At 44.7% G+C, this 24805-nt stretch overlaps 1 protein-coding gene across 8 annotated transcripts; it reads right to left on the reverse strand.

Annotated features, from left to right (window-relative positions):
* ppp4r4 (protein phosphatase 4, regulatory subunit 4) lies at positions 1 to 24805 on the reverse strand. Of its 8 annotated transcripts, none has more exons than XM_040017832.1 (26): positions 23812 to 24805; positions 16466 to 16539; positions 11445 to 11547; positions 11184 to 11358; positions 10685 to 10758; positions 10189 to 10295; positions 9993 to 10100; positions 9688 to 9809; positions 9468 to 9590; positions 8728 to 8870; positions 8519 to 8638; positions 8298 to 8375; positions 8073 to 8156; positions 7837 to 8010; positions 7626 to 7731; positions 7371 to 7518; positions 7146 to 7290; positions 7000 to 7038; positions 6839 to 6910; positions 6700 to 6763; positions 6548 to 6625; positions 6393 to 6483; positions 2365 to 2426; positions 2126 to 2282; positions 1922 to 2002; positions 1 to 1310 (listed from the first exon to the last, which is right to left on the reverse strand). In XM_040017832.1, the coding sequence occupies exons 1-26, from the start codon at positions 23917 to 23919 to the stop codon at positions 1265 to 1267; spliced, it is 2682 nt and encodes an 893-aa protein (XP_039873766.1). In that variant the 5' UTR covers positions 23920 to 24805; the 3' UTR covers positions 1 to 1264. The 8 variants fall into 8 exon arrangements, with proteins under 8 accessions (XP_039873766.1, XP_039873765.1, XP_039873762.1 ...); XM_040017831.1 differs by having other exon boundaries at positions 1922 to 2062; XM_040017828.1 differs by having other exon boundaries at positions 1922 to 2282; positions 11184 to 11331.

The following is a 24805-nucleotide window of genomic DNA, read 5'->3' on the forward strand; positions in this document are numbered from 1 at the left end:
TTGTTTTTTTTATTCTTTTCCACTTTTGAAACTTCTATGTGAAACTCTGATGTAGACCTCTCCATCAGCTGCACATTGTGTTTACAGCTGATTAGCATGTTGTGTATCCTGTGCTGTTGCATTTATGAAATATTAAACCTATTTAACGTGAATCCTCCGCAGTACTGATGTGTTCATAGGTGCTCACCTGTGGAAGAAGTATTCTCAACCTCCGCTGATGTACAAATATCAAGTAAAAGTACTGCATTACATGTAGGGTTTTTCAGTCCTGGTTTGTTCACCGTGACTGATGATTGATTATGTATGACTTTGTTAGATAACCAGTAAGGAAACGTGTTAATGCTGCAGGTGGAGTGGGATTGATATTCACTTTTTTCTGATCTTTGGATCATATGAACTTTTATTGAAATGACACTATGAGAGAAGCTCAGAGAAAAAAGTCACAGGACAGCAGCTGAAACCTTTTACCCAGGGGTGTCAAACTTAAACGAGCTGTGTGCCACTCCTGGCACTGTCGTCTCATTGGAGGGCCACTTTAATGTTCAAGTAGTACAAAACAAACAAACAAGAAAAAACCCACAAATATTTCCTAATATGTAGTGTTTGTTTGTTTGGTTTTTAAAAAAAATTCAAATATTGTATAACAGGACAATTTTTTTCTCTCTCTCTTAACTAACGGAAGCCTTTCATTGAATGACCAAATAAACATGTTGGTCCTCTCTTTCTGGCTCGACATGTGGCAGCACTTCTGCTATCATTTTGTTCATATTTAACAGAATAAAAATGCAGTGTACACATTAGTTTTTGACTCTCACTGAACTAACACAGCCAATCCCTCAGCATGTTTGTACTCTGGTCACATTGCCTTGCTGTCCATTTTTGGCTTTTTAAAGAACTTGTTTTAACATTGCACTCAACAACAAACAAATCCTCCCTAACAAAAAAAGTAACTTCACAGATCAAACTGCATTATATTTCTTCACATTAACATAGGGAGCCCCCCCGGGCCACGAGTTTGAGACCCCTGCTTTAACCAATAAGAACACAGCAACAATTTGTGGGTGGACTCTTTTACTGAATCAATCAGGTGGCAGGATGAGATCATCAGTCTACACAGTTCTCAATAGATACAGGTAGAATCAGACTCCCCTGTCTCTGATGAGGTCCTGATGTATTCTGGGTAATGTCCTGAAGCTGAATGGAAACTCTTTTCTGAATGCTGACTGGCTAATGGCCTAGTGGAGGTATGATGATGTCATCATCTTCAGTCTCGTCCCGATTGGACGCTGAAAGAGTTCGACTTCCTGTTTCTGCAAAATATGAGAAAATGAAACCAGATCAGACTTCTTACTCAGTAGCCCTGAGATCAGCTGATCAAAGGTCAATCAATAATCAATAACTTTATTGCTCTGCGTTCATCTGTATGGGCAAAGAAAACCGCCATCATGGTGGTTAGAAAATAAAAGGTGGGGCCTCCAAAGGAGCTGAATTCTGGATAATGGTGAAGGATTTATGTTTAAACTTTAAACAGGAGTGTAATGGGAAAAGATAATAAAGTGTAGATAAAAAATAAACTGTGGATCAAACAGTTTACGATGTGGTTCTTATCTCATGGTAATTCTGTGATGTCCACAGATGGCTGTTTCTGTCCTCTAATAGATTGACTACTGAAAACTTTGGACAGTCACTGAAGTTTAAACCATTGTTTAATATTTGCAAAGATTTAAACATCAGTAGATATTTGCCCTTACATTAACTGTCCTTACATTAACTGTATGGAGGAAGAAATAAATAACAGAGCTCTCTGAAAGTTATCCTCAATTCTCCTTAAAACTGTTTGGTCCCAAAGCACCTGAACTCACTTTTTCTAATTCCATGTTGTGGAACAGGACCCAGGTTTATGCTAGAACAAAGAACTTACATGGATAGCTTCCTGGACTGGCCTTCCTTCATGCCGCACCCCCGATCCATTGTTTTACTGCGCTGATCCAAGGTACTGGTCCTGTGGTCTCGCTGATCCAAGGTACTGGTTCTGTGGTCTCTCTGGTCCAATGTACTGGTTCTGTGGTCCATTATATTGTTCCTGTGATCCATGTTAACTGTCCTGTAGTCAAGTGTATTAGGCCTGTGGTCTCTCTGCTCTAGAGTACTGGTCCTGTGGTCTCTCTGGTCCAGCGTACTGGCCCTGTCCAGGAGACTAGTAGTGTTGCTACGGATCAGGACTGGCATGGAGGAGGCAGACTGGGCTCCCATGCTGAAGTGAGCTGTCCTTAAAGAGTCATCTGTAAGAGACATGAAAACAGTAAAGACACTCATATAGAGACTGACTCTGAAGTCGATCAGGCCTGAGTGTCAGTAAGCTACCTTTACTGGTCAACATGGAGGCCTTCCCAGATGCAGATCCACTGCTCAGCTCTTTGACCTTCCTGAAACACACAATTGATAAATCAACTAGAGTATAATGGACTTCTGGAACCTGACGCCAACACACACCCATTCTCAAACCGATGGATGCATCAGAGTCAGGTTGGATTTTGGTGTCTTTACAGAAGATACATAACCATTACTGTTTTGAAAATGTGAAGCTGGGTGTGCTAGCTAGCAAAGTGTGGAGTAAGGTCTTTCTCAGAGCTTGTTTAGAGTTAAAAAAAAAGTTTCTAATTAAAAGAGCTAATTTTATACAAACCAACCTAAAAAATTTCCAACACACACAAACACGCTAACAAGATACATGTTCATCTGTGGATTAATCAGTGCCATAGAATTATAAGTCTTTACAGTCCAAATTAATGAAAATACAGTCCAAATCAAAAGTTTAAGACCACTTAAAAATGACATAAAATCGCATTTTGCATTGTTGGATCTTAACAAGGTTCTAAGTAGAGCTTTAACATGCAACAAGAAGAAATGGGAGTGAGACAAAACATTCTTTGAACATGCAATTTATTGAAAACAACGCCTAAACTGAAACAGGCTGTTTTACAGCTGATCAAAAGTTTAAGACCACACCTGCAAAGAACCCCGTAAATCCCCCAAAACAGAAATCAAATTCCAAACATGAACTCAGTAATGAGTAGCTTCACCGTTATTGCTGTTCATTTCAAATATTCATTGCGGCATGCTTGGTGCAAGAGTTTCCATGAGGTGTCTGGGACCATTCTCCAAGTGGTGAAGACGGCCACATGAAGGGCATCTACTGTCTGGAACTGTTGTCCATTTTTGTAAGTACCCTTGCCATCCGTCCTGAAAGGTTCTCAATTGGATTTAGATCAGGGGAACACACATGATAGTTCAAAAGAGTGATGTTATTTTACTGGAAGAAGTACCTTGTCCTGCGGACATTGTGTACTATAGCGTTGTCTTGTCTGTGTACTAACAATCGGTATTTTTCAACGAGTGCTCTCAGTCATGAAGGATGCTCTCTGCAACATCTGGACATAGCCAATGGCCGTTTGACGCTCCTGCACCTCCTGAAGCTCCATTGTTCCACTGAAGGAAAAAGCACCCCAGACCATTATGGCGCCCCCTCCACTGTGGCATGTAGAAAACATCGCAGGTGGGATCTCCTTGTCATGCCAGTGATGTTGGACACCATCAGGACCATCAAGGTTAAATTTTCTCTCATCAGAGAATAAAACTTTCTTCCACCTTTCAATGTCCCATGTTTGGTGCTCTCTTGCAAAGTCCAAATGGTCAGTTCTGTAGCGTTCAAGGAGACGAGGCCTTTGAAGACATTTTTTGTTTTTGAAGCCCTTTAGTCTCAGATGTCATCTGATGATTATGGGGCTGCAGTCGGCACCAGTAACGCCTTAATTTGGGTCGAGGATCTTCCAGTGTTTTGACGGACAGCCAATTGGATCCTCCAGCTCAGTGCTAGTGAAATTTATTTGGGTTTTCCACTTGACTCTTCTGCTCCATAAATCTCAGGATCATTTAAGAAATTCCAAATGACCGTCTTACTGCATCCCACCTCAGCAGTGATGGCAAGCAGCAAGAGACCCTGCTTATGCAGTTCAACAACATGACCACGTTCAAAAAGGGAAAGTTTCTTTGCCTTTGCCATCAGAATGTCATGACAATGTGACCTCCTGACAGAAAATAACAATGAATCCACATTTTTGGCTTTTTAAAGGCATGTGGTCCTAAACTTTTGATCAGCTGTAAAACAGCCCATTTCAGTTTAAGCATTGTTCTCAATAAATTTAATGCTCAAAAAATTGTTTTGTCTCACTCCCATTTCTTCTTGTTGCATGTTGAAGCTCTACATGGAACCTTGTTAAGCTCCAGCCATACGTAATATGAGTTTTTGCCATTTTTCAAGTGGTTTTAAACGTTTGATCAGGATTGTATGAAGCAGGGACCCTGACATTACACACAGGATACTGAGATGGTGCCTACTGCTACCCCTGATAAGGTACCTGTTGAATATCATTTAGATAAGAAGGTATCGGGTCCGCGAGATCTTCAACGCACACCTCCGGCAGAGCTTCAACAGCATTCCGAGGGAGACTGGGGACATTGAGTCCGAATGGACCATGTTCAGCGTCTCCATTGCCGAAGCTGCTGCATTGAGCTGCGGCCGCAAGGTGGTTGGTGACTGCCGTGGTGGTATTCCCCGAACCAAATGGTGGACACCAGAGGTGAAGGTATCGACAGGCCAAGCCGAATGCGGCACGGGCAGTGGCTGAAGCAAAAACTCGGGTGTGGGAGGAGTTCGGAGAGGCCATGGAAAAAGACTTTCGGACTGCCTTGAAGAGATTCTGGCAAACCGTCAGGCGTCTCAGGAGGGGAAAGCGGTGCTCTACCTGCACTGTGTATAGTGCTGGCGGAGCGCTGCTGACGTCGACTGAGAAAATTGTCAGGCAGTGGAAGGAATTGGGATTGGGGCTGCGGCTGCAGTGATGCGGACGCTGCACCAGTCCGTCGTGGTGAAGAGGGAGCTGAGTGTAAATGTGAAGCTCTCAATTTACTGGTCGATCTACGTCCCTACCCTCACCTATGGCCACGAGCTGTGACCAAAAGAACGAGATCGCGGATACAAGCAGCAGAAATGAGCTTCCTCCGAAGGGTGGCTGGCCTCTCCCTTAGAGATAGGGTGAGAAGTTCGGCCATCCGGGAGGGGTTCAGAGTAGAGCTGCTGCTGCTCCACATCGAAAGGAGCCAGCTGAGGTGGTTCGGGCATTCGACAAGGATGCCTCCTGGGCGCCTCTTGGGTGAGGTGTTCCGGGCATGTCCCACCGGGAGGAGGCCCCGGGGCAGACCTAGGACATGCTGGAGAGATTATATCTCTCGGCTGGCCTGGGAACGCCTTGGTGTTCCCCCGGATAAGCTGGAGGAGGTGGCTGGGGAGAGGGAGGTCTGGGCCTCTTTGCTTAGGCTGCTGCCCCCGTGACCCAGCCTCGGATAAAGCGGATGAAGATGGATGGATGGATGGTATTGGGTCTTTAAGATAAGATGGAGCATGATTATTCAAGACTTTTATGTGTTAAAGTAAGGATTTTAAGCTTGATTCTGGAAGCCAGTGAAGGGAAGCCAATACAGGAGAAATATGCTCTCTCTTTCTAGTCCCTATCAGTACTCTTGCATTTGGATTAACTGAAGGTTTTTCATGGAATTTTTAGGACATCCTGATAATAATGAATTACAGTAGTCCAGCCTTGAAGTAAGTAAATATTTCAAATTTTAGAAATATTACACAAACGGAAGAAAGCAGTCCTAAATATTTGTTTAATATGTGCATTGAAGGACATATCCTGGTTAAAAATAACTCCAAGGTCCTCACAGTGTTACTGGAGGCCAAGGTAATGCCATCCATTGTGTATCTGTTGCCATAAGGATAATGTTTATATAATTTTTTGTCAATGTCATAGCTGTAATTGCAAGTGGAATCTGTTACTTTTTATTTCATTTAGTTGAAATGGTGCTGATTTTATTTTGAAGGTCAAGCTTGCCTAAACAATTATTGCACTGTTCGTGTGTGAGAGTGGGTATAAGCTACCGGTAAGCAAGTAGGAAGCAGGAGCGTGCAATGTGCTGGGTAAAAGCTTTAACTAAAAAAGTGGACAATTGTAAAGAAACTTCAGAAGAATGGCAACCAGTTCATTTTGCGACATGCAGCCAACGAGGCATTATTAGCATGATCTTTTTTTACTGTAATAAATGTTATTTTACATGCGGTCTTATTTTGTATTAATGGTCTTTACTTTGTCAATATTATATATAATATTCACAGTTGGTCACAGATGAGATCTTTGTATAGCAGAATTCAAACCTCAGGCTAGACTCAGAATGACCTTTGTATCAGCCTTGTTAATACAGAGACACACATTTTTTCTGTGCTGCAGAAGGTTTATGTAACTAAGGGTGAGGGTTGAGGAAGTTGATGTTCTTACAGAGATCTGTCTGAGGTCACAGGTTTAGATGTTGTCGGCTGACTGGTGAGGGACCGACTCCGTGACAGCTTTGCCTTTCTCATCTCTTTACCTGCACAGAGAGGAGATCATCATCACCGTCATCACCATCATTAACATCATCATCATCGTCTCACCATAGGAGGATGAGGCGCCTGCAGATGAGGACACAGACATGGACTTGGTGGCAGATAGACTGGTCTTGCTGTCTCTTCCTGTCAAAGAAACATGGTTTACAGACTGAACTGCAGGTCTAAATTTCTGCTGAGACTGCCCCCCCCCCGCTCACTTTTTCTCTCCGGGTGTTTGTCAGAGTTCAGTTTTCCTTCATTCTGCTGCCTCTCCAGCTGTTCCTGACAACACAAAGACATTTTTATAACAAAGCAAGGCAGCTCAGGCTGTAGTCTAGTAGCAGGTCTCAGACTCACCATCTCCAGCAACAGCGTCTCCTCCTTCTCCTTCTTCTGGTCCAACAAGTCCCTCTCCTGCCTCTTATGAAACTGTCCACAGACACAAGACATGAAGGAGGTTAGAGGTCAGCAGTAAACCTGTATTCTCATTTCAGCTCCATGTTAAAGCAACTTCTTACAGGTTCTGAGAGGTCTAGTTTGTCCAGTTCCAAGACTGTCTGGAAAAGACGATGGAAACATTGATCACCTTCATCAACAACACAGTCAGAATCTGAAGTCTGCAGACCTGAATATCTGGAATAGTCTGGACTCTGGTAGGCGTTACCTTGCGAATCATGGCCACCACATCTTTGTCTTTCTCTTTGCAAAGCAGCTTCTGGACGCAGAAGTCAAGTTTCTGTAGCAGCTGTTTGTCAGCTGGCAGACGAAGCGAAGAACGCAACCTGGGCAGCAACTGGCACAGCTTGTACCTGAGAGCCAGAAAGGTGTGTTTAGTAGGATGTCAGACAGATTTGCCAATGTCTCATTGGACGAAATGAGTATGATGTACCTGACATTGGCAACTGGGTCATGGACTAGCTCCAGTGCTGGAATCAGGAAATGTTTGTTGAAGTACTTTCTGGAGAAAATCTCTGTGGCAGTTTCACAAACATCTAGGAACCTCAGACGATGCCAGTAGCTGCGTCCCTGAGCCAGATCTGAGATTATCAGATTGTCAGCATTTACATGTTAGCTGCATTCCTATTGATGTTCTGCTGTTCAAATATCAGAGTAAAAGCGCCAGAAGAACCAGAAATGTTCTGACCTTGTATGAGTCGCCCCATCATCTCCTGACGCTGCTCCTGTTTGCGGTTGTAGCGCAGGAATGTGCAGAATGTGCGAGCTGCCGCCTTCTGTACCGGCAACACTTTCTGCAACCAAAACAGCAGTGTTATTGTCACAGGTTCACCTGTGGGATGCTATGGGATATTGTATGTAGCATGCTGTGACGTGGTGTGGCATGTGGCAGTGCTCACATTGGTGGTGAGGATAATGAAGATGCGAGGGGAGAAGCTCTGGTGTAGCAGCTCTCCAGGAAGCAGTCTTGCCAGGCAGCTATAACGTTGTAGCAGCTTCTCGTGAAGCCGCCAACGTAAGGAACGTCCAATCTTCTGTTCAGCTAACAGTAGTCCTGCCATCAGATCTGGGAACTTGATTAAAGGAAGCAATGAGAGATAAACTAAAGTGAAAATGAAAATTTTTATTTTCTCACCTTGTTGTCCAGCGTCTGGTTCTCTCCTCGTGACAGAACTGCCTCCAAAGTTTCTTCTACATGAGTCATCAGAGCATCCAGCACCTCAAGAGAAAATCCAACATAACACTTTATTCAAATAAAACCTGATGTATGATTTTCTAAACTGTGACATCACAGAAAGTTATTGGCATTTGGCCCTAAATCCTGATTGATGAAACAGTGATAGTGGGCATTGCCGCTCACCTCCAGTGCATCATCCTGAAGCAGACACAGAAGTTCTTTGTGGACCAGCTGGACTTTTGAACCAAGCAACTTGACCACCTGACAGCAAGGCGGGAAAGGAAGCAGTCAAACAGAGTGAGGCAATCATTTAGCAATTTTATTTGATCATTTCTTTCTTTCTTTCTCAGCCAAAAGGCCCAATCCCTGAGGATAGACCATCTGGAATCAGGCCTGGATCTCACCTGGTGGAAACTGGCTGCTGCGCTGCGCCGGACACAGACCTCTGGGTCACTACAAAGACTAGAGAAAGAAGGGTACAGCTCCGATAGGAAATGAGCTGTGTCTGCAAAAACCACCATAGCCTGAATGGAGAGAACAGGAAGTGACCCCACCACCTAAAGAGCTGACGAACTGTGAGTGTTTGTCTGTGGGTTTGTGTGCACGTGTGTACCGGCAGGTTGTAGCAGCAGTTGCAGCGGATAAGCGTGGATTCGTTGTTGCTATCAGTCTGGTTTCCATCAGTCTGCAGTCCAGTGGTACACATCTCCTTAAATGTCTGCAGTAAATGACTCTTCTGCTCATCTAACAGTGAGCCTGAAACACGATCATCAAACAGTATGATCCACAGAAGTGATCTAAAACAGAGTGTTTCAGATCACTTCTGTGGATCACAACAGACTGCTCTTTTCAAGCACTCCTTCCAGGTTCCTGTCCCTCAGCAGGCAGTGTTCATATATTCTGCAGTGCTGGTGTTCTATAGGGGCAAGGCTTTCACACTGGGTAACTTTAGAAGTGTAGAGCTCACTGAACTCCCAGACTTGCTGCTATTTGCAACCTTTCACCTGATATGTCTTAACCTCCTAAGACCCAAACTCTTCCACCGCATGCGTTTTTAATTTCTTTTTGATATTTGGGTTGATTGGGACTTGATGAATGTAAAAACAAAGAATTACCAGATTTTTTCTTTTTACCTAATTTTTGTTTCTAAGAAAAATGAGAGCCACATATGAGGATATTCATTTAAAATTTCCATAGAACAGTAGCAGTATAATGTCCTCGTAAGTGGATATCAGGCCCTTGTAGAGCAAAATTGAGTATTTTGGTCTAAATAACCCAAAATGTGATGTCCATATATGTGGACACCAAAAAAAATTAATTTAAACAAATGACTTTTGTTTCTACTGGTCCTACCTGCCAATTCATTGCAGAGCTTCCCAAACTGGAATGACAAAGATGCCATAATTGTTTCATCCTCCTGCAGCGAGGCCTCACACACCGCCATCACCAAAGGAATGACAACGTGGAGTTGGTCATCTGAGAAGAAGAATTTTTAAACCAGCTGTTTACAAATACACACTGAATAGACTAAAATACTGGGCCACCTATGCATACCGCATGAAATCTGACTTACCGCTGTCCATCATCTCCATTAGGTTGATGATTGTGTCAAAGGCAGCAAGGCGGACACTGCTGTCCTCATCTCCAGCAAGTTCCACTAGATCAGGAAGAAGCTCTGTCCTGGTGTCATCCACCCTGAAAGAAAAACAGCACATATGTTTGGTAGGTGTTGGGTTTTGTTTGATTTTTGGTTGCTTGGTTACTGTCTGGCTAGTGGTTGGTTAGTGGTGAGATTTCATCTGGTCGGTGCAGGGCTTTTCATTGGTCAGTGTTGTGTTTTACCCAATGATTGTTTATTCAGTATTTTCTTGCAATTACCCAGTGGCTCTCGCAATGCTCTCCAGCTGACGGCACATACAGGCTCGGACTTCAAATTCCGGGTCCTGACATAAAGAACGAGCCAAAGGCAGCAGCTCCTTCTTTACACTGATGCACAGAAACAGAGTTAGTATTAGACCAAATGAGAGAACTCTTTGTATTATAATACTACAGAGTACTACATGCTGCAGCTCACATGTAGGAATCAAATTTGCAGGCAACTTTTCCTAAAATGCGACAGCTGGCCAGCCGAGCCTGAGGAGCGTGAGACAGCTGAGACTGATGTAGTAGGGGGTTCAGCACCTGTGGAGACACGCATTTCATTGACCATATAAATCTGGTAAATAATCAGTTCAAGTCAATTCTTTTGCAATTAAGCCTAATCTTAAAAGTAGAGATAGTGTCTGTCTCCCTCCTATTCTACTTTTAAATATTCTATGAACAACAAGTAAGCCTGCAGTGCGAGAGCGAAGTGCTCTAATGGGGTAATATGGTACTATAAAGTCATTAAGATAAGATGGGGCCTGATTGTTTAAGACGTTGTATGTGAGGAGCAGGATTTTAATTTCTGGATTTAACAGGGAGCTAATGAAGGGAAGCCAAAATAGGAGAAATATGCTCTCTCTTTTTAGGCCTTGTAAGTACTCTTACTGCAGCATTTTGGATTAACTGATTAGCCAGCATTAACTGACCTCTTGTTTGATGGTTTCTTTGGGCAGAGCGTTGATAGCTAATAGCAGAGTTTCCAGCCAGGCGTTGCTCACCACTGTCAATGAAGATGGCAAAATCAGTAACAAACAAGGCAACTTTGGTGTCAGAATGTCAGATATACAGATGTTTTATACCTGTATGTTGGCAGTGTAAAAATGATGTCATCATTTATAAGCCATGGAATATTCTTAAAATCTGGAGCAAGCAAAAGTTGCTTTTATTGAATATTGTCTTTGGGGTGTGAGGTTAGAGCCTATCCCAGCTGTCATACGTACACCGTAGACTGGAAAGGTCCATCAAAGAATAACACCACAATTATAGCACTTACACAAAAATCGCAACCACACACCTCATCAGGACCTACAGATCTCTACAGGGAGAAAGGACCTGGACACATTTGAAACTATTATCAATGAAAGGAGCCCAGCAAACCAGGGTTTCTTTTTTTCTTGTTGTCACGTCTGAAGTTCAGGTTTTTACCTGTGTCTCTGTGGTTCAGGTGCAACAAGACAATCTTTAGGATGGAGTAAGTGTGGGTGTGGATCAGTATGATGTCATCTTGAAGGATGGTTAAAAATGACGCCGCTGCAGCCAGCTGGATTTCAGCTCCAGCTCCGTTCAGAACCTCCTGGGTCACACAGACAGGACAGGTTACCTGTAAGACACACCTGTACATTGCACCTGTCATTTTGTGGCCATACTCTGATGTCCTTGAAGTACAGTGTGACAGAGGTAACTTACCCGAACTTTTGGTACCACTCTACGAAATGTTTCAGCTGGATTCTGTCGGACGAGACTCGGGAGGTTACTGATGACACTGACCCTCTGCACCTCCTGACCAACACTGAAGAGCCGAGGGGAGACAGCGGGGATGCAGAGTTGACATAGAAGGGGAGACGGAGGGAAGAGAGAGGGGAGGAAAGAGGGGAGATAGAATGAGTAGTCAGAATGTTTCCAGGTCAGAAAGGTGTGGATTGGTCTATGGTAGCTGCTTTGCACTGTTCAGTTTCATCTTCTACTGCTGTTACTACTGCTGAAACACAACAAACTACTGCTCTTTATTTTAAGCAGGGAAAAGGGAAAACAACTAAGCAGCTAAAGCTGACTAGCCGCATGGAGGAAGATGTCTTACTGAGTCAATGTATGACACCATGCTAACACCATGCTCTAAAGCCTTAAACACAAAACTTGACGGGACTGCTCTTATCAGTGGTCACAACACTGTCTACCTGACTATATAATAAATGATCACAGTGGACATAGATAGCTTCTTTCACTGCTCTTTCAAACTTTGTCTTTGTTTTCCAGTTTGTGTCCCAGATGGTGGTGGTAGTCATAGAGGATGTACTGATCGGTGTGTGTGGGCTTCAGGTAAACTTCAATGTTGAGGTTTCTATTCTCTTCAATGCACACGGCACAGTCCAAAAACAGCAAACTATTATCCTTTGTGTCTTCCTGGTGAACCTTGTGTTCCTATCCACAGACTTATTGTGAGCAAAAGCACATTGTGCGCTGTCGATCCTACAATAATATTCAATATTTAGTATTTACTGTTATATACACATAGATTATCGCGATGATGTTGTTTATTATATTGCTCTCTTTTTTTTGCTTGTTTTCTCTTTTTTCTTTCTCAACAGGTGATCCAGGTGATTGATATATGTATTTTTTGTCTGTTTGTTTTGTTGGTTTTTGTTTTTTTGCCCTTTATCACCGTTCCTCTTCCCTGCTGTTTTTCTTTCCCTACCTCTCTTTCTTTCTCCCTTTTCTTTCCCCTGTCCCATGTGTAGCAAGTGAAAATAGAATAAAATAAACAATTGTGGTGGACCACTGGAGGGCTCCACTCACACCCAGTTCTCAGGAAGTGTTGTTGCTGTGTTTTGGAGGGAAAAGTATTCGGTTGTGTGGTGATAAAGTAAGTAATAAACGAGCAGTGTTAATCAAGAGCTCTCGTGTCATCTGTGTTTACCTCCACATTGGTGACCCCTGACTCGAACATGGTGCAGTCCGATGGTGGCACCGACTCCGCTCTGGATGCATCAGCAGCCGCCAGCCCTCTGCCTCCGGCTGCAGCTGCGTTTGCTGTGGCGCTCAAGCTGCCGGACTTTTGGCTTCACGATCCCCCGTTGTGGTTCGTGCACGTGGAGGCTCAGTTCGCTCTTCGTGGCATCTCGGCTGACGACACGAAATATCACCATGTGGTGGCCTCTCTCGACCCACTAGCCACCCGTCGTGCGTTGACTCTATTCCGGGACCCACCCACCCGAGGGAAGTATGCCGCCCTTAAGGAGCTGCTTCTTCGGCGCAATGCCCTCTCCAACGCAGAGCGAGCCGAGAAGCTCCTCTGCCTCTCAGGCCTGGGTGGCGGTACGGCTCTCGAACTGATGGAGCACATGCTATCCTTTCTCGGACCGGACGACGGGGGATTCCTCTTCGCCCACATCTTCCTCCGACAGCTGCCGGCGGCCGTGAGAGCCGGCCTCGCCAACTCTCCGCTTCTGGGCACAAAGGATTATCGCTCCCTGGCTGAGGACGCGGATCGTATTCTCCTGGCTACCTGCACTTTCCACGATCACGACCTAGTTCCAGCCTCGCCAGCAGCGCCTTCCACTTCCCCGTTGACCTGCCCCGACGTATCCGATCCTTCGCTGACGGCAAAGATCGCGGCACAGCGACACCACGGACGGGACCTCTGTTTCTACCATCAGCGTTTTGGCGCCGGAGCGCGCTGCTCTCTGCTGCCTTGCGCTTTTCCGACCCTGGGACACGGGCCCCGCCAGCGCGCTGTAGCGGCCGCCACCGCTAGCGACAAAGAAAAACTGCTCTTCATAGAAGACTCGCGCTCTGGGAGACGTTTCCTGGTGGACTCCGGCTCCCAGAAGAGCCTCCTTCCCCCGTCCGGAGCCGACAGTTTAGCTGCGGACTGCAGCTTATTGCGGCTAATGGCTCTCCCATCGCAACGTTCAGGGAAAGGTTCGTGACTGTTTGTTTTCATGGTCGGGATTTCCAATGGACCTTTGTTGTTGCCGCGAGCTCTGTACCTATTTTGGGTGCCGATTTGCTTTGTGCCCACGGACTGCTGGTCGATGTCGCTAACAGACGCTTAATTGATGCCCTGTCTTTTTCTTCAATACCCTGTTTCACTCGCGCCATCGAGCCCCTGAATCGGGCTAATTTAGTGACTTCAGGGAATGTTTTTCAGCGTTTGCTCTTGGAGTTCCCTTCACTGACTGTTCCTAATTTCTCGAACATGGCAACGAAGCACGGGGTTGAACATTATATTCCGACGGTCGGTACCCCGCTGTTCGCACGCGCGCGCCGCCTCGACCCTGCGAAACTCTCCGTCGCTCGGGAAGAGTTTGCCGCAATGGAGCGCCTCGGCATAGTGCAGCTGTCGAATAGTGCCTGGGCTTCTCCGCTACACATGGTGCCCAAGTCAGACGTTCGGTGGCGGCCGTGTGGGGATTTTCGCCGTTTGAATAATGTTACAGAGAACGACCGTTACCCCATTCCCCACATCCAGGATTTTTCCGGCCACCTCGTATCATCAAGGTACACGAAAACGAAAGGCAGCCCGCGCAAGACAGAGTCCATCAACCGCTGAAAAGTCTGGGCGGAGCCTTTCAGGCCGAATGGCATGCGCAAAAATTCAAACAGGCCGAAAGGGGTAATAACGGCAGTTTTGGGGACGTCTTCGGTGCGCACGGGAACCCGGTGATACCCCCGCACCAAGTCAATTTTAGAAAAAATCGAGGTGCCTCGATTTTTTCTAAAATTGACTTCAGCGGTTGATGGACTCTGTCTTGTGCGGGCTGCCTTTCGACTTCGTGTACCTTGACGATATATTGGTGGCCAGCTGTTCTGAGAGTCAGCACGCGTCCCATCTACATCAGGTTTTCCAGCGCTTGGCGGCACACGGCCTGATCGTCAACCCCTCCAAGTGCCAGTTTGGCTTGTCGGTTCTGGATTTCTTGGGCCATCGCATTTCCGCTGATGGTGTGGTTCCATTGCCAGACAAGGTCCGGGCCGTTTCGGCTTTTCTGCGTCCCGCGTCCGTTAAAGCGCTGCAGGAGTTCTTGGGGATGGTCAATTTCTACAACCGCAGAGCTGCGCACCTGCTGCAGCCTCTCTATGCTGCCTTGAAGGGTAAAACAGCTAAGGACCCGATTGATTGGCTCCCTGAACGCATCCAGGCATTTTCTGGGGCCAAGACCGCGCTGGCAAACGCCGCCTTGCTGGCCCACCCGTTTCCGTCGGCGGAGATTGCGTTGACCTCCAACGCGTCGGACGTGGCGGTGGGTGCAGTGTTAGAACAGCGGGTCTCCGGTGTCTGGCCACCGCTCGCTTTTTTTAGTCGCACGCTTAGAAACAGTGAGCGCAAATATAGCGTTTTTGACAGGGAGTTGCTGGCCCTGCACCTCGCAACGCGGCATTTACGTTTTTTTCTCAAGGGTCGGAGCTTCACCGTGTACGTCGATCATAAACCCTTGATATTCGCGATGTCCAAGGTCCCTGATCCGTGGAGCGGGCGCCAGCAGCGCCAGTTGGCAGCCATTTCCGAGTTCACAACTGACATTCAGCACGTGGCTGGTAAGTCCAACTGCGTGGCTGACTGTCTATCCCGCGTGCTGGTTTCTCCCGTTTATGTTGGCATAGACTTTGAGGCTATGGCCGTCCCCCCACCGACATCACCTCAGACAGGGGCCCCCAGTTCGTTGGTCTGCCATGGCTGACGGCCTGGGGGTCAAGGTCCACCGAACCACTGCGTACCACCCGCAGGCCAACGGGATGTGCGAACGTTTCCACCGGTCGCTTAAGGCCGCTTCTCTCACAGATGGCAACTGGGTTGACCACCTTCCATGGGTTTTACTGGGGTTGCGCTGCGCGGTTAAAGAAGATCTCGGGGCTTCCCCGGCTGAACTTGTCCTCGGTCAGCCCCTCCGGGTCCCTGGGGAATTCTTGCCCGAGAGCCCACCCCGTGCTTCGCTCCCTCTGTGCTGTCTCTCCGTCCCTAATGTGAGCAGTGAAGGTTTTGATTTTGACCCCCAAAAAGTTGCTCTTTCTGATGTAACCCTCCCATTTATCTTGGCAAGCACTACGAATATATTACTTGTGATCTCATGAGGCTTGTTTGTGTCTCGTTTTTTAAAAAATATATTTTTGTTGTTTTGCTTCTGTTTCTTTACTTAATATTTATTTGAGAATAATAAAAAATATTGTTGATTTAAAAAATAACAAGCAAACAAACGAAGACGACCTGAACAGGGCAGGTTTATGGGTTCAGATCTGCTCCAGACTCCAGTCTGAGTCCTGTAGGCTCAAGTCCTGTTTATGAATGAGTTCAGTGAACTAATTTAAACCCTCTGGGATTGGACTGCTGATTACTTCCATTGTTCAATTAGCTCCGCAGTTTACTGGGTCACAGCAAAGGAGGACGGGTGGAGGACAACGCTTTCAGCTCCACCCAAGGCATCCAGAAATCCACATACCTACAAAAGCTTTTGTATTTGTTCTTTACTGTAAACATAGCTGAACTTATTTTAGTCTCATTGTAACCTATTTAACTTAGAGAAAAAGAAACTCTGTGGCAGGTTAAAAAGGATTATGGTTACAGTCTCAGCTTGAACTCTGCTCCAGTTTCTTCATTTTCCCACAGGAATGAACAGATCTGCACCTGGAGCTGTCTGACAAACCTGGGGCACTAGGTGGGGTTTCAGTTTGAAGTGCTGTTGACCTGCGCATAAACCTTTGCTGAGACTCACCTGAGGAGGTAGACAGCTCTCTCAATGTCATTTAGGTCTTCATCCACAGTCAGCTGATCAATCTCTTCTGCAGTCTGATGGGAAAAACAAAAATACAAAGTCAGCTGATCAGAGTTACCCGTTTGATATGATTGTGCTGTCCTTAGGTGAGCTTTAATGACAGTTGACCCAACACAGACCCTAATCATATATGAGACCATCAGAGGTAAATATGACATTAAAAATCTCTAAAACTGCATTCAGCTTATGAAGCGTAGTCTTTGTAAGATTACATCTTTGTGTCTGCAGTCTCTGGTGGTCTTTCCTGGCAACCTCTGTGGTGGATATGCAAATGTGAATTAAGCTTTCTGTAACTCCAGGAAAATGTTTGTCTTGAGGTTGAGCTTAGACTGACTGACTTCTAAATTCTTCTAAATTCTGTTCCTTGGGACTGCTTGTTTTAGTTTTTGAGGCATTTCCCCACTCAAAAAACACCAGAAGTTTTGGAGTGGGGAAAACACCAAACAAGGTGATCATTATAATGATCACCTTGTTTTCATGCAGTTGCAGCACATTGGAAACAGTTGTGTTGGGACATGGATTGGGATCATTTTTTGAGAACATTGAGTGATAGGATGTAAAAGCAAAAAAATAATGCATTAAAATGAGCATGCGCAAACTTGCAGGAAACAAGCACAAGAGCAGTTTATGGGAGGAAAGAATTTGATTGGAGAATTAGGGTCATAAGGTCACTGCCTTGGTGAGAGTGATTATGAGTACGAGAGGATCCCAGAATCAGGTCTGAGCAACAGTTAGGAATTCAGAGGTCAGTTAAGGGCTATACACATGTGAGGGAGGAGGGGGTAGTATTTGTTAACAGTCTGAATGGCCCAGTGGAAGAAGCTGTTTGAGAGGTGCTTGTATGCACAATAAATTTCTGTTGCAGAGATGTGGGGGTCTGATTTATTTGACTAAACAAGGGGGCCCAAGCTCCCATAAAGTAGGGTGAAATATTTTTTCTCTGAAAAATATGATTCATGCCATAGAATAACTATTACTACAAAGGTCCCACAGGGTAGTAACAATAAATAACGTTAACTGCATGTTAGCACAGTAAGTACTAATACAGTAAAATTACTTCTCTGTAAAGTACACATTTTGCATTAAAATGTTTGTTGTCATCATATGATAACATGACAAGATGTGAGAAGTTAATGATAAGTCTGTGATATTGCCTGCCACACAGACTAAAGCTAATCAGACCTCTGAGAGACCTTTGTCAAAGATCATAGCCACAGCCTTTTAAGGACCTGGGTATTAATACCTGTGGTAACTACAACCAAAAAACAAAACAACACAAAAAAAACCCCACCTGTGCTTAGAGCAAGCCATAAAGAATGAGAAACAGCAACTCCAACTCTGACCCTATGATTGTCAGCTGGAAAAAACAATGGAGCGCCCACTCCGGGTCAGGGATGAGTTCAAGTATCTCAGGATCTTGTTTATGTATAACTGTATAGATCAGTGTTTCCCAACCACTGTGCTGTGGCACATAGATGTGGCATGAGAAATGATTAGGTGTGCTGTGGAAGATTATCTGGTTCCACCTGATTGGTACTCTGAGCGATCGGTGTAACAGGTAGAACAATTACATTCTCTTCCACTAGAGGGCAGTACAACTCCCTGCTCTAATTAAATGGGTTGCCAACTGCCAGTAAAACAGGCGAAGATGAAGAAGAAATTAACCCTTTAACTACTGCACCAAGATAAAAAGCAATGGAAAAATATTTTGTTTGTATTCCTTATTGACTTGAGTGAGTAATAACAACAATCATTTATTTTTCAATAGACCCTATAGTTTTTAAAATATTGACCTCTACTAAATGGTTGAGATGCCTCTTAATGGTTTATGTATTTGTCATGCAAACACAAGTACAGTAGAATTTACAGTTGAAGAAAAATCAAATAAAGTGCCAAATTATAATTAAATTAATAACAAAAACTATCCAGGGCATTGGATACAGATTATTTCAAGTAGCATGCCAGCAAACATTGCTGGTTTTCATTCCATCATATTTCCTATGATTTATTATATCAAAAAACAAAATATATATATTTTAAATCTGCAACTATGAAAAAGTGCAAAACACTCACATTCAGGCCATTTCTGATTGAATGCTACTGTGCAAAATCATTTTTGCTTTGCAAAAAAATAAAACAAAAACAGTGCAAATCTGGTTTGTTGACTTGGTTCAGACACAGCCAGGTGGAACCTTTTGAAAGCCATTGGTTTCTGGTTCTGTAGGGCACAGGAACTCGTGTAGACCAGGAATTCAAGTCAACGATGTATCCGAACAGCAGAATATGCCATCTCCTTAACTTGCAATTTATAACTTATAACTTGTCTTATACAGGTGTAATAGCATATCAGAAAACTCAGTTCCTCCCATATGCTAAGGATGAGTGATGGGCATGCAATGGTGATCTTTGCGTTGGAGTTTTTGCTCCACCTTTTGACAGATGAAAGAGGCATGAACCCACAGGCATTGTTTAGAGGGTTGACACATTTGTTGTCGAACCATTTTACTGCAATCAGACCTTCTTCAGATCTGTAACCACAGGCTCCATGGCCCTTCTTCATTAGGTTTTGGTCTGCCATCAGGGGAGCTCCACCAGTGCAGTTTGGCCATACAGTACCAATGCACCTGATACCCAAGGAGGTGTGCAAGTTCTGGACCAAGCTGAAACTTGTGAAGAGCTGAGGTTCTTTTTATCAGTTTGCATAGTGTTTTTTACAACTTTGACTTCTAGAGGTGGCTTCTGTTCCTCTTCACTGAGGGCAACATATGCAAAGGGGACAGAACGTGGACGGAAGAAGTGTGGGGTGACATCACTCTTCACATGAATAGCAGCTTTCCAAACTTGAGAAGCTGGAGAAGTACCAAGGGTTCAGAGAAGAGCTCAAGAAGATGTGGAGGGTGAAGGTAACAGTGGTCCAAGCGGTAATCAGAGCACTAGGTGTAGTGACTCCCAAGCTAGACAAGTGGCTCCAGAGATCCCAGAAACAACATTTGAGATCTCTTTCCAGAAGAGCGCAGTGCTAGTAACAGCTAAGATACTGCGCAGGACCCTCAATCTCCCAGGCCTCTGGTAGAGGACCCGAGATTGGAGGATAGACCGACTGCAGGGGTGAGAGGGGAATTTTGGTTTTTTGGGTTTTTTTAAAGTTCCCATCTCGTCCTGTCAGCTTGAGGGTCCACCACTTCTATGTCTGGTTGGTTAGCCATCACCAACTTGTCTGTCTATCTGGAAGTCTGTCAGGATCTTAGCTCGGTCATTCTCGACCAGATGGCCAGTAATGCGTTACAAGTAACATGTTACTGTAATCCAATTACTTTTTCAAGTAACGAGTAATGTAAGGGATTAGCATTGCAAAAAAGTAAGTATATAACTGTTACTTTCCCGTAAGCACGCTGCGTTACTGTTACTAAACTGTTGTGATTTTGTTTGTGAGAGTGTCTCATGACAATGATGTAAGCACGTGCGGTGCACGTGGCAGCAACAGACGTGTGTCGATCAACAATGGATAATATGGAGTGTGGGAGAGAGTACAACCATGCAGCGTTTAAAGGGTGGATGTACTGAAATTACTTTAAGTTTTAGTCCGTAAAAAGTGACAAAAACATTAGCGTCTGCTGTACACTCTGTGTGGGAAGAAAACTTCTTTCGACAGCGAAAAATTAAACTTCAAATCTCAAGCACCTAGCAAGCCGCCACGGGAGTGTGAAATTCACTGAGAAATCTCTAAATCCTCCCACTGACATGACACTGACAAACCTCCACTGGCCCCACTCCTGCTAAACGGGTGAAAATGCATTTAAGAGCAACAGGACTTAGTGCCACTGAATCTTTGATTTTATTTATTTTTTGCTGTGTTTTACTTGAATGTATTTGAAAGAGCGAGTGTTAACACAAAACATTATTTTATTTTATATGCTGGAATATGCAGAAAATAGGTTTAAATGTTAAAAGATTTCTTCAAGTCAAAGACAGTTGCATATAATTTAATTTTTGCTTAATGCAGTGTCTATAAAATTAAAAGATTAAAACTCATAAAACAATTTCAAAAAAGAGACTTTCCATTTGATTCAATTTTATATGACGGATTATCCATAAAAAATAGATCTGGGCTGAAAGGTCTATTGCTTTATTATGTATTCAGGTTGTGTATCATGTTTTTTTTTAAAGTAACTAAGTAACAAATTACTTTTGAAAATAAGTAATCAGTAAATTATTGGGATTACTTTTTTGGAGAAGTAATCAGTAATTAGTTACGAAATTACTTTTTTCAAGTAACTTGACCAACACTGTTCTCGACCACCCTAGGCGGTGTCTTCCATTTTTACCTTGGGACTTCCAGGCCATACACAGATGTTTCTGTATACTATGCTAGCCACTTGGTTATGGCGTTCCATGTATTCCCCGACTGCTAGCATCTTGCACGCTGCTGTTATGTGCTGGATTGTCTCTGGGACATCTTTACAGATAGACCCCAGCCTCTATGAATTTTGTGCTTAGAGCTTGTTCCTGTGCTGCCATTAGTGATTCTGTGCTGTCATTCTGTCCAGCTTTGTCCTGCCACTGGTAGGATTTCTCAGTATTAGGTAGTTCTTCTGAGTGTGGTACATGCTGTGCAGGGTCCTGTCCTTCTGTGATAGTTCTCCTCCTTCTTCCTCCCCTTTTTGGGTTTCTGCTGCCTGAGGTATTCACTGACCACACTATCACTCCAGACTTCTGAACCTGCAGAGCTCCTTCTCCCTCTAACTGATTCAACATCACTGCCATAAAGAACACTTCAAGAAATCAGTCCTACTGTTCTCTATAAAGCTGTATATTAATTCTTCATTCTGTGACAGGTGAACACACCTGTCAGGCATAAGATCCCAAACATTATTTTGTATTATCGTTATCGTATACCTTCATGCAGCTGTTGTTCTTAGATTTTAAGTGAGCATGTTATTGCAATTTGCACTTTTCAGTGCACATTGTCAGTTTTAAATATATAAATTCTTGCACTCATAGTATAAAGCCCTTACCAGACAACAAACGGTGTTGGCAAATTGTTGTTTATTGTGGACAGTACAATTTTTACTCTTTATTATGCTGATGTAGGACAAAAGTTTCCCCCTCTCTCTCTCTCTCTCTCTCTCTCTGAGCTGATACTGATTTTCCTTCAGCCTCTTGTGTGAAACCTGAGCATAAAATTGATTTTTCAGCCACTAATGTATGCTGCTCTTGACAGAATGTTGATTTTTACCTGGCTGCATCTTTGTTACTAAATTACAGCCCATTGTTAATAAATCATCCTACAATTACAGGGATGAGGTCCAAAGACTGCTAGGGTAATGTGCAGACAACAACTTAATCCGTAACACTCCTAGACCAAAGAACTGATCATTGATTTCATGAGGGGGAAGTCCAACCTGCAGCCCATCTACGTCAATAGAGTGGGTGGGGAGGGTTTCCAGCTTCAAGTTCCTGGATGTGTATATCAGAATCAGAATCAGAATACTTTATTAATTCTGATTCTGATATGGACACAACCTCCAAATGGAGCTCAAACACCTTGGAAATTGTGAAGAAGGCCTTTGAGGGTGTGGTGATGTATTGCATCTCTGTGTAGTTCTTGAGCCACAGCATGGCACACAAGAAGGCATTAAGGCATATTTATAATTGAGCTATTTGTAAATATTAGAGCTATTTCTTATATTATGTAAACTTTGGATTATGTAGTATTATTTACTGTCTGTTACTGTTATTGTCTTGGATCAACTGTAACCCACACAATTTCCTTACGGATTATTAAAGTATTCTGATTTAAAAGGGTCGCTAACATGGCCTAGAAAATCACTGAAGGACCTCTGTAGCATCCGCTGTCTCAAAAAGGCACGCAACATCTTGCAGGACTGCACAAACCCAGGACACCAGGTGTTTAAGCTTCTGCCCTCTGGCAGTTATCTTGTGTATATGGTGTTTATTTATTTGCTTGTCTCCATCATCACTGTTCCCACCTGACCTGAAGTAAACATGACTCCTAAAGCCTGTAATACAACAAAGGACATTACTAATGATTACTAATGATCACTGATTATACAGAACCTTACACACACTTTGATCTGTTCATATAGATCAGGGTGAGGAACTCCAGGCCTGAAAAGCCGGTGAACCTGCAGGTTTTAGATCTCACCCTGGGTCAGCACACCTGAATGAAATGATTAGTTAATTACAAGGCCTCTGGAGAACTTCAAGACACGTTGAGGGGGTTATTAGCCATTTAAATCGACTGTGTTGGATCAAGGACACATCTAAAACCTGCAGCACACCAGCCCTTGAGGCCTGGAGTTTCCCCACCCCTGGTATAGATCATAATCTTGAGCTCATACAGCGTTCTGCATTCATGCAGCAACAACTCAACAGGAAGTAGTTTTATTCCAGCTGTGTGATGTTCAGATCTCAGCTGTGAGTTTAACAGCTATAAAAACTATAAATATATCAACGGGTTATGGATGAAAGCACATCATTTCCCTAGGGATTAATGGAAAATGCAGTTATGATGAATGTTCTCATGATCCTGCTTCACTTTGTTTAATATGTTGACTGTTTTCATGAATGATCAGATGCTATGAATTAAGATTTGGCGTTTTCTGCTCCCTTTCCTAAAGGATGTTCCAGTGTCTCCTCTGCTAAAGGAAGCAATAAAGGAAGCACTGAAGCTCCTTTCCTTAGTGTTTGGAAAAATGGAACAGCTCTTGTTATGGGCGCAACACAGATACTTCCGGGTCACGTCTGTCAATGAGGAACTGTCCTGAGCATTCACACGTGCAGGAAGGTCATAAGAGGACACGGAGAGGCTCACTGTCAACCATAACAACACATACACATGCACACAGTGCAAGTGTGTTTGTCGTCAACACAGCAGCTTTCTCCCGTAAGAACACCCAAGCTCCGCCTCCTCTCTCAATGTCATCATGGTGAAACCCCGCCCACACAGCTACAGGTGTAAGAATCAGGCAGCGCGTTTATCTTTTCAGTTACTGATCAGTCATGATTAGCGACTGTCTTAAATTAGATCAGAGACAGCTTCACTCTGTTTCTCATGATTACTGGTTAATCGATCAGTTATCGGCCGTTTTTCTCGATGCACCTCAGACCTGTCTGTCTCTCTGCAGACAGACAGGCGGACAAACTGCGTCATGCTGCGGGTCTCCCTTCTGCTTCCTCCACTGAAGCTGCTGATCTTCCTCCCACTAACTCACCCTCCTCCTCATTACTTTACGTTTCTCTCTCTCACACACACACACACCCACCTTCAGGCTCCTGCGGATCGGCCTCTCGATGAAGGCGAGTTCCTGCAGCTCCTCCAGCGGGCCGCACAGCACGCCGGCCGGGCTCAGGGCCATCCTGCCGGGTAACATCTGGCTGTTAGAGGGGGAGCAGTCGTATCAGCTCCGACCATCCCTGTTGAGGGGGCGGGGGTTGCGGGGCTGTCACTAACCGTTTCCAAGGAGATCCCGGCTCGAGCTGAACGTCACTCCAGACTCCGTTCAAAAGTCTGACAAAGTCTCACGAACGCGCTCATTTGCACACGATGCAGGCTATCAGAGATCCCAAACAAAACCCGTCCACACACTCACGGCACGATCTGCGGTTCGGCGCTCACAGAACTGCGATTCCTCCAGAAAAATCTCCCGTAACATCCCAAACTGTCACACCGTTACCGGGATGTGTCACACGTTTCCAAGCAGATCCAGTGCAGCGCAGAGAAGCCAGCCAGACTGCGTGTAAAAAGCTCCAGTTAACTCTTTTATTCCCCGAGGACTCTTCATTCACACCACACTCAGTCCAAAAGTCCGCACACGGAATTTATTCGGAGTAAATCTAAAGACTGAATGTAGGAAACCGCACAAACCGAGCGCAGGATGAATCAGATGGACCTCCTCTCCGGTTCGGCGCACATCTCCAAATATTCTGACAAAGTCCAGATCTTCTCCACCTGCTTCAGCTCCTCAGGGCTGCGGTGGGAGCGTCACGCAGAACTGCGGCTGCGCTCCTCCGTGCTCCTTCGAGTCCGTCATCCTCGACAGTGCACAACCGAACCGAATCGCCCACTCTACGTTCAGTGCTGGTCTGTCATACGCAGACCGGTACCGGACAGCGTCAAAGTTCACAGACGGTATCAGACTGATTTTCACACCAAAGAACGAAGAGGAGGAGGCTTCATCACCGTGAGTGACCCGTGAGCAGCAGAGCGAACCTAAACGGAGTCATGAGGATGCAAGCCCGACCTGAACCGGGACCGAG

Source organism: Simochromis diagramma, unplaced genomic scaffold, assembly GCF_900408965.1.
Source record: "Simochromis diagramma unplaced genomic scaffold, fSimDia1.1 OVJJ01000802.1, whole genome shotgun sequence".
Lineage (NCBI taxonomy): Eukaryota > Metazoa > Chordata > Actinopteri > Cichliformes > Cichlidae > Simochromis > Simochromis diagramma.

Coding starts and splice junctions, on each gene's coding strand:
- ppp4r4 (XM_040017826.1), bottom strand. CDS start 23,919: ATGTTACCCGGCAGGATGGCCCTGAGCCCGGCCGGCGTGCTGTGCGGC. Junction 7,291..7,370: donor GACCCAGTTGCCAATGTCAG/GTACATCATACT, acceptor TCTGGCTCTCAG/GTACAAGCTGTGCCAGTTGC. Junction 6,764..6,838: donor AGACGCTGTTGCTGGAGATG/GTGAGTCTGAGA, acceptor TTGTGTTGTCAG/GAACAGCTGGAGAGGCAGCA.